Here is a 15,755-nt window from a genome sequence, read left to right on the forward strand (position 1 = left end):
TATAAAATATTGTATTTTCTATAAAATATTGTATTTTCTATAAAATATTGTATTTTCTATAAAATATTATATTTTCTATAAAATATTATATTTTCTATAAAATATTGTATTTTCTATAAAATATTGTATTTTCTATAAAATGTATATTCTATAAAATATTATATTTTCTATAAAATATTGTATTTTCTATGAAATATTATATTTTCTATAAAATATTATATTTTCTATAAAATATTGTATTTTCTATAAAATATTGTATTTTCTATAAAATATTGTATTTTCTATAAAATATTGTATTTTCTATAAAATATTGTATTTTCTATAAAATATTATATTTTCTATAAAATATTATATTTTCTATAAAATATTGTATTTTCTATAAAATATTATATTTTCTATAAAATATTATATTTTCTATAAAATCCTGTATTTTCTAGAAAATATTATATTTTCTATAAAATATTATATTTTCTATAAAATATTGTATTTTCTATAAAATATTATATTTTCTATAAAATATTGTATTTTCTATAAAATATTGTATTTTCTATAAAATATTGTATTTTCTATAAAATATTGTATTTTCTATAAAATATTGTATTTTCTATAAAATATAATATTTTCTATAAAATATTATATTTTCTATAAAATATTGTATTTTCTATAAAATATTATATTTTCTATAAAATATTATATTTTCTATAAAATATTGTATTTTCTATAAAATATTGTATTTTCTATAAAATATTGTATTTTCTATAAAATATTGTATTTTCTATAAAATATTATATTTTCTATAAAATATTGTATTTTCTATAAAATATTATATTTTCTATAAAATATTATATTTTCTATAAAATATTATATTTTCTATAAAATATTGTATTTTCTATAAAATATTATATTTTCTATAAAATATTGTATTTTCTATAAAATATTGTATTTTCTATAAAATATTGTATTTTCTATAAAATATTATATTTTCTATAAAATATTATATTTTCTATAAAATATTGTATTTTCTATAAAATATTGTATTTTCTATAAAATATTGTATTTTCTATAAAATATTATATTTTCTATAAAATATTGTATTTTCTATAAAATATTGTATTTTCTATAAAATATTGTATTTTCTATAAAATATTATATTTTCTATAAAATATTATATTTTCTATAAAATATTGTATTTTCTATAAAATATTGTATTTTCTATAAAATGCATATTCTATAAAATATTATATTTTCTATAAAATATTATATTTTCTATAAAATATTGTATTTTCTATAAAATATTGTATTTTCTATAAAATATTATATTTTCTATAAAATATTATATTTTCTATAAAATATTATATTTTCTATAAAATATTGTATTTTCTATAAAATATTGTATTTTCTATAAAATATTGTATTTTCTATAAAATATTGTATTTTCTATAAAATATTGTATTTTCTTTAAAATATTATATTTTCTATAAAATATTATATTTTCTATAAAATATTGTATTTTCTATGAAATATTATATTTTCTATAAAATATTATATTTTCTATAAAATATTGTATTTTCTATAAAATATTGTATTTTCTATAAAATATTGTATTTTCTATAAAATATTGTATTTTCTATAAAATATTGTATTTTCTATAAAATATTATATTTTCTATAAAATATTATATTTTCTATAAAATATTGTATTTTCTATAAAATATTATATTTTCTATAAAATATTATATTTTCTATAAAATCCTGTATTTTCTATAAAATATTATATTTTCTATAAAATATTATATTTTCTATAAAATATTGTATTTTCTATAAAATATTATATTTTCTATAAAATATTGTATTTTCTATAAAATATTGTATTTTCTATAAAATATTATATTTTCTATAAAATATTATATTTTCTATAAAATATTATATTTTCTATAAAATATTGTATTTTCTATAAAATATTATATTTTCTATAAAATATTGTATTTTCTATAAAATATTGTATTTTCTATAAAATATTGTATTTTCTATAAAATATTATATTTTCTATAAAATATTATATTTTCTATAAAATATTGTATTTTCTATAAAATATTGTATTTTCTATAAAATATTGTATTTTCTATAAAATATTATATTTTCTATAAAATATTGTATTTTCTATAAAATATTGTATTTTCTATAAAATATTGTATTTTCTATAAAATATTATATTTTCTATAAAATATTATATTTTCTATAAAATATTGTATTTTCTATAAAATATTGTATTTTCTATAAAATGTATATTCTATAAAATATTATATTTTCTATAAAATATTGTATTTTCTATGAAATATTATATTTTCTATAAAATATTATATTTTCTATAAAATATTGTATTTTCTATAAAATATTGTATTTTCTATAAAATATTGTATTTTCTATAAAATATTGTATTTTCTATAAAATATTGTATTTTCTATAAAATATTATATTTTCTATAAAATATTATATTTTCTATAAAATATTGTATTTTCTATAAAATATTATATTTTCTATAAAATATTATATTTTCTATAAAATCCTGTATTTTCTAGAAAATATTATATTTTCTATAAAATATTATATTTTCTATAAAATATTGTATTTTCTATAAAATATTATATTTTCTATAAAATATTGTATTTTCTATAAAATATTGTATTTTCTATAAAATATTGTATTTTCTATAAAATATTGTATTTTCTATAAAATATTGTATTTTCTATAAAATATAATATTTTCTATAAAATATTATATTTTCTATAAAATATTGTATTTTCTATAAAATATTATATTTTCTATAAAATATTATATTTTCTATAAAATATTGTATTTTCTATAAAATATTGTATTTTCTATAAAATATTGTATTTTCTATAAAATATTGTATTTTCTATAAAATATTATATTTTCTATAAAATATTGTATTTTCTATAAAATATTATATTTTCTATAAAATATTATATTTTCTATAAAATATTATATTTTCTATAAAATATTGTATTTTCTATAAAATATTATATTTTCTATAAAATATTGTATTTTCTATAAAATATTGTATTTTCTATAAAATATTGTATTTTCTATAAAATATTATATTTTCTATAAAATATTATATTTTCTATAAAATATTGTATTTTCTATAAAATATTGTATTTTCTATAAAATATTGTATTTTCTATAAAATATTATATTTTCTATAAAATATTGTATTTTCTATAAAATATTGTATTTTCTATAAAATATTGTATTTTCTATAAAATATTATATTTTCTATAAAATATTATATTTTCTATAAAATATTGTATTTTCTATAAAATATTGTATTTTCTATAAAATGCATATTCTATAAAATATTATATTTTCTATAAAATATTATATTTTCTATAAAATATTGTATTTTCTATAAAATATTGTATTTTCTATAAAATATTATATTTTCTATAAAATATTGTATTTTCTATAAAATATTATATTTTCTATAAAATATTGTATTTTCGATAAAATATTATATTTTCTATAAAATATTATATTTTCTATAAAATATTATATTTTCTATAAAATATTGTATTTTCTATAAAATATTATATTTTCTATAAAATATTGTATTTTCTATAAAATATTATATTTCCTATAAACTATTATATTTTCTATAAAATATTATATTTTCTATAAAATATTGTATTTTCTATAAAATATTGTATTTTCTATAAAATATTATATTTTCTATAAAATATTGTATTTTCTATAAAATATTATATTTTCTATAAAATATTGTATTTTCTATAAAATACTTTTGTGGTTTAAAACGCAAATATATAGCAAATATCGTAGTTAAACCAAAATAATTTTTAAAAAATATAATTTATCAACTGTATTTTCTATGGAGTAATTTTGTGCATATGCATGTATATTACCTCCTTCCGGTCATTTTTGTAAAAAATAGTCATTAAAATAATAATGTTGTCCTCACCCCCAAATTATATTGATTAATAATCGAAACACTACCTATTTACGGACAATTATAATGCGGTATTTGGTGTCAGCATACTACAGAGTGACGGAAAAAACGGGCCCAACTCTAATTAGGCCCCGTTTTTTAGTATTTTGTCCGAATGAAATGAAACTTTGGTCATAACTAGTTTATTATATTCAAAACATCACATCAAAACACTAGTGTTTTTTGCCTTTTTTTCTCCGTTGACTGTAAAATGCCCAGAAAAACAATTGAATGCCCTCTGTTTTTTGGGGTCACACTGTATTTTCTGTTTAAAAATATTAAAAGTTCAATGTATATAACTATAAAAAAAAAAGTTCTGCCCGTATTGCCTGTAAGTAAAAGAAAGGTCCATAATGTTTAAAAATATACTTCTATGCGTATTGTTTCAAAGTAAAGAAAATTTTCTGTTTCTCTCTCTCCCTCTCTCTCTCTTTCTCTCTCTTTCTCTCCGTTGGTTTGTGTCTTTCTCTGTCTTTTTCTGTCTCTCTCTATCTCTTTCTATCTAGGATTCAGTCTATCTCCCTATCTTACTCTGTCTATGTATCTGTATATCTCCGTTTGCGTTTGTTTACAGAATCTGTCGTTCGCTCGTTGTTATGGCAAACGTCGAATATTGTGCTTACGTTTTTATTTTATTTTGCAGAAAACTGTGCTTTTAACGCACAACAGTAGACAAATTCAAGCAATATAGTCGGGAAAAGGAAAAAAATAAAACAACAAAAAAAAAACAAGAACAAATGGGTTGTTTTAGGAGTTAACTAATGTAGCGCATAAATAGAACGAACATGTTTTTAAACATCTGTCTTTCTTACTCTGTGTATTTGTCTTTGTTTACAAAATCTGTCGTTCACTCGCTGTTATGCAACACCTCGATTATAAAGGTTAATGTTTTTTTATTTAGAAAACAATAATTATCAATAAAACTAGTAGAAGAATTGTAGAAATATAGTTGAGAAACGAAAATGTAACATAAAAGAAACAATTGGTTTGTTTTATATTTTAACTATTATCATAGCTAAGACCTAAAACAAATAAAGCGTCCCTGTTATTTAAACATCTAGCGTATTTATTAATTCAATAATGTGCCTATTCTCGAATAGGCGAGCAGAGAGCTAGCAACCAGTGAGAAGTGCTGGAAATGTGTAAAGGAGAAATGATTTTTTTGTGTTGACCCCTTAACAGCCAGATTTCTGGTCGAAAACCAATCACATAGACTTTTCCTAATCTCAGTACCCTGTATATAAAATCTCGAGTCTGTAGACTAAAAGGTGACAGAGTTATTGCGTAGTGAAATGTACACAGACAGACACACAGACAGATATACAGACACGTTTACTTTTATAGATATATAGATAGATAGACTAATAGATTAAATAAAAATACATACGTATACATAAATATATACGGAAACAATTTTTTGTTAACTGTAAAGATTTTACGCAAATATTATGCAAGTATAAATCATGTAGAATATCTGCATGAATATAATTACACGTAATAATTAACTCTAGATGATAATCCCATAAGAAAATTGAAAAAATTAATAGGGAATTAATTTAAATGAATGTTTAAAAGAATATGCAAATTAGCTAGATCTTTTGCTAGTGAATGCATTTCCACAACCCACATAAAAGAAAATTGTATTTTCTTTTTAAATAAATAGAAAAGAGGGGGTTTAGTATGAATATCAATATAGACACAAAAAAGACAATTTCTAAGAGTATATATATATATATATATATACATATATACACTGTTTTGATAAAAACCAAGACTTCAAAACAAAAAATGAGTTGATACCAACAATAAGTGTATTTCATTGTTAGTTACAATTGTTTCTACACCATTTGGACAAGTTTAAATGTCGTTTGAAAATATTTACAAGAACAGCCTTTCATCAGACTTATTAAATAAAAAAAACTTTAGCAATAAAACTTTAAGGAAAAAAAAATTCCTTTATAATGAAAAAAAAAAACAAGCGAGAACACTTTACCTCTGTCGCATCTTTTCAAAGTATTTTTTTTAAAGATTTATATATCTATTTTCGTACCTTTATTAAAAAACGAATCTCAAACTATATATCGAACGATGTTATCACTAATTACCTATGCCATTAACTATGTTTTAGTAATACCACTTATCGATTTCTTAAATTAGATTTCTATATTGCTGTATTTAATTAAACTTTTTTAAAACGAGAACCTCCCAAATTAAAATCTTGAAAAATTATCTAAACTCAAATGAAATTTAATATAAAGCCGACTTCACAAATTGATAAAAGTTAATTATTGGATTTTAATTATAAGGTGAAACTCGAAGATTTCAAACTCGAGATATATAATGCCAAAACCTCCGCTCATTAATATGGGAGGGGGAGATTATCTTCAAAAGCATTCTGAATTGTGAATTGAGCATCGGACTTATACTAAGTAGATATTATTAAGCCCCTTATAACCCCCCCCTATATATATATGTTTTTTTTAAAGGAGAGTAGATAATAGAGCGGATGTGTTATCGGCAGCTCCAGTAACTCTCGCTTCTCCTTTTTGTCCCTCAGTCATCATGCAATTTTTTTCTGATTTTTCTGACAAAGGGTGAAGAAAAAGCTGCTTTAAAGGTTGGTAGTACTTGGTGAACAGTAGTCTGAGATGACGAAAATTTTTCTGTCTCTATGTCAATCCTTGTGGCCATGTCACTAGTAAGGGGGCTGGAGGTAAACGTTTTGCCTGGGCTGACGTTATCCGCCTGATAGTCAGGGACCCGAACCTTGGGTTAACCACTAAGGAGGCTGTCCTATCATCAGGCGCAAAGTACTAGGACTGCTGTATTGCCATTTGGTGAATTGATTCTGGACCATGCAGTAGCCTCTGGTGGGGCCTCTCGATGCCATACAAGTGGGTAATTGTTACGGCTTTACCTGTTAATGTGCTACAAAAAAAAATTCCTGTCTTTTTCTCTCTTACTTTCCCTCTCTGTACTGCTCTAACCAAGTATGCCTACCCGTTCCACAAATCCCATGTGGCAGAGATATCTCTAGAGAACATCCTAATTTACCTTATATGTGCTTTCGGGTTGCACTTGCTTACACCACTGCATTTATATTTTCCATCTATCGGCCCCACAACAGCGGAGTTACTATCTTTAAGAGCATATCTGAGAAAATAGACCACATCCTGTCTGCACACCCCTGGGCTTACATCCACATCTGTGGTGACTTCAATGTCCATAACGTGAAATGGCTGACCGACTCAAATAAGACGGACGATGAGGGGAGGTTCTATCATGATTTTGCCATTGCTTATGACCTCACTCAGATTGTTCGCGAGCCCACCCGTGTGCCCGATACTACAAGTCAATATGCAAGCCTCCTAGACCTTTTTCTCTCAACTTCCCCTGAGCTATGTTCATTCTTTCTCGTCTAGGATTCTCCGACCATTCCGTCGTATCAGTTAAGATAAAAATGAAATGTAGTAAATCCCCAGACGTACCCCCCACCATACAGTATACCGATACTCCATGACTGACTGGGATAGCTTCCGTACATTTATATCTGATCTACCTCTGCATTCCATGTTTAAAAATGATGTGTCCTCTATAGTATCAGACCTGACCGAATGGTTACTTGTATGCATAGACCGATTCATACCATCTACAAAATTCCAACAAAAACCTACCAGCCAGCCATGGTTCTCCCCAGAATGTGCTGCTGCCATCGCACACAGAAATCACTTTTTCGATAGCTACCAACGTAATAGATGCACTGAGACTAAAGCTGCTTTCATAAACGCCAGCAACTACTGGAAAAGATTAAGAAAAAATGCAAGAGAGCTATATGCCTAGTCTGTTAAATCCAAAGTAGCTGATCAGCGGCTTGGTTCCCACCAGTTTTGGCAAATAACAAATAGGATCCTGAACAGAAGTATGCGTTCTATCCCAACCATTATCAACGGACCAGAGGTCATCTCGTCAGCTTCAGACAAGGCCAAACTATTTGCAAAGAACTTTGCAGCTAATACTACCCTATGCAACGAAGGTCATCGACTCCCCATATTTTCTCCTAAAACACAGAACACGCTAGGTAACATACAAATATATGTGTATGAGGTCGCCAAGCTAATCAATAACCTTGATTCCAGTAAAGCTACTGGCCTTGACGGCATCCCAATTATTGTGTTAAAAAAGTTTCAACCAGAACTTGCTCCCATACTTACGAAACTGTTTAAACGTTGTCTTAAGGAGAAGTGCTTTCCAACACCCTGAAAAACCTCATCAGTATGCCCTGTATTTAAGAACTCAGGTGATAAGTCATCTCCCTCTCAGTACAGACCAATAAGTCTCCTGTGTGTCATGAGTAAGTTGCTGGAATGTTTTTTTTTTTTTTTCAATTTTAACCCCAAACAAGGCACAGTGCAACTTTGAAGCAGGGGGCTACTATTAGGGACTTAATTAGCGGGGTCATTATGAAGGGAGATGAGTAGAAAGATGTTTGTTAACATTACACTTGAACTTCTGCATATCATTGCAGTTGGGAAAGCAGAATCCCGGAAGGCATTTCCAAAGACACGCAGTTCTGGGGAAGAAACTATTGGAGTAAAAGGCTTTCTTGCACCTAGGGATCTCTACTGTAAAGGGATGAGACTTAGTAGCTTGTCGGGTTTGTCGGGGGTAGTTACGTCGGGGAGGTACAAGTGTTTGCAGTTCGTCAGAGCATTCACCATTAAAGTATTTGTAGAACAGGCAGAGGGATGCAACATCTCGTCGATGGGACAGAGGCTGAAGCCTAGATGACAGTTCAGGACCTATCAGGTTGGCGACTCTCTTTTGAGCCCTGTCCAGGAGCGAGAGACAAGCAGCAGATGCACCAGCACAGATGTGACAACAGTACTCCATACATGGGCGAATGGTTGCCTTATAGAGGTATAAGATACTGTCAGGCGTAAGTAGTTTTCTAGCACCATATTAATCCATATTAAATAGAGAAATAGTCAACCACCTCAGCAGAAATAACCTTCTTAGTGACATGCAATATGTTTCCGCTCTGCAATATCCACCGTAGATGTGCTAACGGTTATATCTCATAGGATTAGTAAATCTCTTGACAAAGGCTTCCTTTCCAGGGCAATTGCTCTTGACCGACAAGGTATGTCATGAAGGCCTACTTCACAAGATCTCCAGCTACTGTATAACTGGATTTATTCTCTCTATAATTAAATCATTTCTCTCTGATATGCTCATAAGAGTAGTGGTTGATGGACAAAAATCAGAGACCCACAGTAGTAATGCTGGAATCCCTCAAGGGTCCATCCTGGGCCCAACTCTCTTCCTGATCTACATCAATGACCTCCCTAAACACATACTTAAATCATACGTTGACATCTATGCTGATGACAAGACCATCTACGGCAACACATCAAAGGCTGTAAATGCTCTCTCTCTGATTATCTCTCCTCTGGTCTCGAACGAGTGGTTCAGTGGGGGCAGACGTGGCTGGTTACCTTTAATGCATCCAAAACCAAACTCCTATCTTTACATCATCAACGCTCTGATCCCCATCTGGCATCAATTGAAATCGATGGCTCTCGTCTAGGAGAAGCCCCATGTTTTGACAAGCTTCTGGGTTTGACCTTTACTCCTGATCTGAAATGGAACACGTACATCAAGTCTGTTGCCAAGGTCGCTGGAAAGATGGTGGGATCCTTCTACCGCTCCAGAAGATATCTCACTACTGATGCAATTCACTATCTATATAAAAGCCAAGTACGTCCGAGGAATGAATACTGCTGCCATATCTGGGCAGGAGCTGTTAAAAACAGCTTATCCTGCCTTGCCAGAGTACAAAATAGACTTCGTGGCTTAGTGGGGGATACCCCTTTCTCTTCCTAGCAACCTCTCTCTCATAGAAGAGACGTTGCAAGCCAGTCGTTATTTCCATGGCAGGTGCACGTCTGAACTGCAATCTCTAGTCCCTCCTCACCAATCTTTTACAAAAAACACCCGTCTAGCTGAATCCACTGTCAAAAACTTTCCCCATTCTTTATCTATGCCTAAATCAAAACGTAGATTCCATGAACAAAGCTTCTTTCTTAGAACTGCACGCCTGTGGAACTCTGTTCCGTCTGGCTGCTTCCCTCCTGACTGCAAATTGGATGTGTTCAAGTCCAACGTAAACAAATTCCTGATAAACCGCACCTTTAAGTAGACACTCTAAAGTATCCACACTAACGTACTGTACTTACAATAACCCTTATCCCTGAGTGGCTTCCGGGCCTTGATAAGTGGTGACCACCTTGTAAAAAAAAATTAAAGATCTCAATCTTTTTTATTTTTATCTTTTTTTATTTTATCTTTTTTATTTTCATTCTTCTGTTAAGATATACGATTATCTGATAATTTAGAAGTAGAAGAGAGATAATCCTGTAAGTCCGGAATTAAAAAAAAATTAATTGAAGTTATAAGATACCAAAAACCTAATAAGTATTCCTAACGATAAAGGGCTAGTTTTATAAATTATTGATATTCATTTATGAGTTATTTATTAATTCACAGGATCCAATTAGAAGTCGGATAATTTATTAAAAATGTAAGTTTTTAAACATATCTTAACCATAATACTAATTTACCATAGATTAACATACGTTTACCAACAAACCATAATTTTCTGAGATTATGCGTGGCTTCAATACAAGATAACGCTTCAGGAATTAAGTTCTAAAATACCTATCCGATAGTAATACATGCCCCATTAATAAGTATTCTAATAGTAAAACTAATCTTTAGCCTGTTCTTGTAAGTGAGTAAATATGAAATAGGATAATCAAGGATTCGAACTTGCGAAGCTAGATTTGGAATTGAGAATTCCAATCATAAGTTAAAATAAATACAGAATGTTATTGAAAATAAGGAATGTGAAATTGCCATTGTTTAGCTCACACAAAATAGTTAGATATCTGTTTATTGAAAAACGAATGTAATGATGAAATTTGTTTCTGTTATAAAAATGAAAATTAAAATAAGGAATTTAAAAACGGACAATAGAAAATGTTATTTGTAAAGTGGGTTAAGAAAATTAGGTTAGAAGGTCGGCTTTGTAAGAAACAGGTGATTCCCCAACTGTACTGATATGCAGTAGTTCAAGTGCAACGTGATCCGACATCTTGCTTCCCAACTCCCTACGCAGTACCCTTGATGCCTATGTTTCTGATAGTAGCCCCCTGCAACAAAGTAGCAATGTGCATTGTTCGGCTGAAAATGTAATGAAAAAATGTCTACAATACATTGCACTCTATATTGTACTATTAAGAACCGGTAGTCGTTTTTTTTTAATTTTAGCTTTATTATTTTAGCATGAATTAAATTTAATTTTTACTTTTGCTTCATTACTTTAACTTGAATTAGATTTAAAAATGCAAAGGTTACGTATCATGGTTCAGTTGTGCTTTAAACAGAAATATCCCTTTCGAACGTGCACATGTCTTATAAAATTTACTGTTTGTTTCATTTGCAGGTCTCTTCCTCTGTGTATACAATATTTTAGACATTCGCTTCGCACATTTAAACAGCCTTTTCTGCATCATGTATGAACCGTGGAATATAGTACTTCTCAGCATTGCAAAGCGAGCATTGTTTTAGTTTTCTATAATTTAATATGGAGCAATAACATAATTTTGCAAACATGTCCATCGCCATACGATACAATATTGCAGTTGATACCTTTTGAAAAGGAACAAATGACCAACTTAGAAATCTTGATATTTGGAACTTGGAGAATTATTACATTACACTATATATGCTCTGGAACCTAATAAAAAGGCATGCAGTGAGCTTGGACGTTTTACAAAATTATATATTTTTTTTTATAAAAAACTTTATTCATGAGATTTTTTAAAAATCTATTACGATTAATACATAAAACCCGAGTATGTTTTAAATAAATATTTACCATGTGTGTGTGTGTGTGTGTGTGTGTGTGTGTGTTTGTGTTTGTGTTTGTGTGCGTCTGTGTGTGTGTCTGTGTGTGTGTGTTTGTGTTTGTGTGCGTCTGTGTGTGTGTCTGTGTGTGAGTAAAGTTGTGCATTTAAACCTGATCTACAATGTTTTACAAATGAATACTTCTAAATCTATTATTATATGTTTGCATTCGATAGATGTCCTAGTTATCAATACCTACCACCAAGCTGTCACTTAGTGAAAAAGGCTGGTCAGTGTTGCGAGGAAGTCAAATGCGAATTCACTATCGATTTTGGAAAATTCAAAGGTCACGGAAAGGTCGTCGGCAAAGGTGTGTATTTCTATTTTCATAATTTTTACATTCATCATGAGAGAAAAGAAATATGATCTTTATTTGAAATGTTGACATTTAGTTGAAATGAGTGAAATGAAAATCAAATCAAGGTTTTAAAACCGAACTACATGTTAATAAAGATTGACAAGGGAAAACATGTAGTATCTGTTGGGACGCTACACATATGATACATTTACAATTCTTATTTGCAATTATGTTCGGTTAAATATGTGACAACTGAATAATATACATACAATATATAAACATGGCCACTTAAGTGTTTCTCTATATTACTTATTTTCAGTATAAATTGAGTAATAACTGCTTTAAGCTGGGCTCGAACCTAATTTAATATTTGTGTGGTAGATCAATTACTGAAAATTACAAATGTAATCCCTCTTTTAGAATTACTGGTAAAATAGCCTACCATGCCTGACAGAGAAACAATGATATTTTATATATATATTATTTGAATGGTTTCATTTACAGGGTGGAACGATAAAGTTGCCCCTCTAAAGAAAACAAAACACTACAGCTTTATTCTCAAGCTTTTATTGAAAAAATCAATTCGAGTAACGTGATTATGTTATAGAGCGTACATCTATTAAATGTAGTTGCCTTCAGCCTCAATCACAGCCTCGATACAGATCCATAACTGGGAGCATAAGTTTTCCACAAGTGCCGACGGGAGCTCGGCGAATACTAATTGAATACTCGGCAGATGGCGTCAATCAAGCTTTAATGTTGTGTGAGGTCAGACTGGTGATGTTCTCTCTGTATGACCAAACAAAGTAGTCCAGCGGATTAAGGTCGGGGAAGGAGAGGGCGTAGTAAGAGAAGTGTGCAAAGTCGTAGAACTCCTTCTGAAGCCAGGCGTTGTTCTCTTTTGACTTGTAGGCGGGCGCTGAGTCCTGCTTCCACACCCAGCATCTCCCAGCGGCCAGCTGATTGCAGCAGGGGATCCCCACACTCTTCAGCACACCCAAGTACACTTTGGTGTTGACTTTCAAGCCAATTTCGAAGATGTAAGATGGCATGATGTGGCCCTCACTTGAAACCACACCAAATACCATAACCATAGCTGGAAACTTTGTTTTCATCACCATAAGCATGCGCCTGATATTCGTGATAAATAAATGACGCGTTTTGAGGGTGCTGGAAATGGTCCTGTTGTCATAACTTTGACCGGTAGAGAGCATGAGTTGCACAGCGGCATATATATTTCATCTCGCTCGTTGTGTCACTTCCAGGCATGATAGGCGTCTCCTATCGCTTTTGGGATTTGTACACAACTGGCCAACTAGTACCTGGTTTGCGAAGAAAAAAAAAAGAAAAAAAAAAGAAAAAGAAACCCGGTTTAAATGGAATCACGTCTATGGTAACAGTTTTATCGTTCTATCTTGTACAATGAAACATTGTTAAGGTTTTGTCCCCACTAACATATATCTTTCTATTTATAACATGTTATGAATTATTTACCTCTAATTATTAACCCTCATCAATTGCTATTAGGATAAATTAAAGCTTTGTAAACACAACTGGTATTGATAGACATTATTTAAGCATTGAGATACACTTATTGACGACACATGTCGCAGGATCAAGCGCCAAATAAATGGACGCAGGTTTAAACCGAGTTTAAAGCATTTATTTATCTATATTTGTGACGCTCAAATATTCGATGCAAATGTCAACTAGCAAATTATACTTCAACAATGTTTTGTCGACATCGTGTGCGATGACTGTGATTGTTTTCGAGTTAATAGTTACCTCGACCATGTTGGATAGTGATGCATTTGTAACGACTGAAAACCACGATACGATTTTATGGAAGAGTTTAAAACGAAGATTAAATGCGAAATCCACCCAAATTATTTGAAGTTGAGAAACAAAAAAAAAACGCAAAAAATAATAAATTAAATGAATAAACTAAAGTATTAAATCAGAATCATGTCCGATTTCAAGATATTTCGTGTTTAACAATCAATATTTACTGTAATTTTAAACAGAAATACAGAAAAAGCGGCCCCCAAAATTTCATAAATACCGGAAGAGGATTTATCAAAACACGATGAGATGGATCACACTGCGGGGTACCGTTAATACCAGGGGGAAACATGTTCAGATACGCATTAACGTTGTATTTCATTCAATAAGTGTGATTAGATGGCAACTTTGGAAATTTTTTAACAATATGAAATTAAAAATTTTCTAGTTGATGTCGAAAAAATTGTAACATTCGAAAAAATGCAAATATGATGTAATCTTTTTCCTTGTTGTTTTGGTTTTTGTAAAAAATATATATGAGAATGCTCGATTACAGAAATGTTAATCGAGTTGCTTAATAGTCGAGTCAAATTACCTGGCTTAGTTTTTATTGATATATGTATATTGCCACTGACTAATAGATTTCAATATATTACACCTTTGGGACATTTTTTTCTAATACATATAATTTTTTTGTAAAATGTATTCTTATTATACATACGCATTCGGTTTTTGCTGATTTTTTAAATTTTGATTTTAAATGATTTTTTGTTGAAAAAAGTTTTCGTTATAATACTTGAATTTTTTTCGTTCTGTCTAATCGTTAAAATTACAATCGTTTTATTACAATTAAGTCTTCTTCGTAGACTTTAAATACAAAATGGCAAAAAAAGCAAATTTGCACATTTTTTCACTTCACTTAAACCCAGACCGAAAAGCTGTTAAAATAGCTCGCAATATCAACAAAGCGTTCACTACTGGACGCACAGCACAATGGTTAAGTCATTTCGAGACGGTTACGAGAGTCTTGAAGATAATGAGCATAGTTGTCGTCCATCGGATGTGGACAACGATTAATTATAGGATTTTTTCGAAGCCGATTCACACACAACTCTTCGAGAAGTTGCTTCTCAATGAGATGTGATGTATACGACGATTTCGAACCACTTGAGAGAGGCTGGAAAGGCAGAAAAACCTGAATGAATATCTCACGATTGAATGAGAATCAAAATAAACGCCGTTTTGTAGAGTCAACTCCCTTTTTTTTACTTAACCAGAACGACCCGTTTTTCGACCGGGTTGTGACTTGTGAAGAAAAGTTGGTTCTTTAAAACTGCAACATTTAGTGCAGTTATTAGACGCCGACGAAGCTGAATGAGACCTCTCGAAGCCAAAGTTGCGCAAAAAAGATTCATTCAACTTTGCTTGTCTGCAACCGATCTCACCATTACAGTTTTTTGAATTCAGGCCAAACAATTACAACTGAGAAGTACTATTTACAAATAGATGAAATGCATCAGAAACTTCGACAAAACCACACCCATCATTAGTCAACAGAAAAAAACAAACTAATTGTCATCCACGACAACACCTTACTTCACATTGCTAACCTAGAGAGGCAGAAATTGAACGCCATATTCTCCAGATCTTTCCCCTACGGAGTATCACTTTTTCAATCATCTCG

At 29.3% G+C, this 15,755-nt stretch overlaps 1 protein-coding gene across 1 annotated transcript in view; it reads left to right on the top strand.

Moving 5' to 3' along the window:
* The window catches only part of LOC145284968 (uncharacterized), a 421,732-nt gene that overhangs the window by 300,912 nt on the left and 105,065 nt on the right, over positions 1-15,755 (top strand). The window contains exon 21 of the mRNA XM_080134072.1: positions 12,168-12,301. Coding sequence (XP_079990198.1) covers positions 12,168-12,301 — 134 coding nt within the window. The remainder of the gene's footprint in view (positions 1-12,167; positions 12,302-15,755) is intronic.

This window comes from Euprymna scolopes, chromosome 9, assembly GCF_053919585.1.
Source record: "Euprymna scolopes isolate OS-2025 chromosome 9, ASM5391958v1, whole genome shotgun sequence".
Taxonomy (NCBI): Eukaryota; Metazoa; Mollusca; class Cephalopoda; order Sepiida; family Sepiolidae; genus Euprymna; species Euprymna scolopes.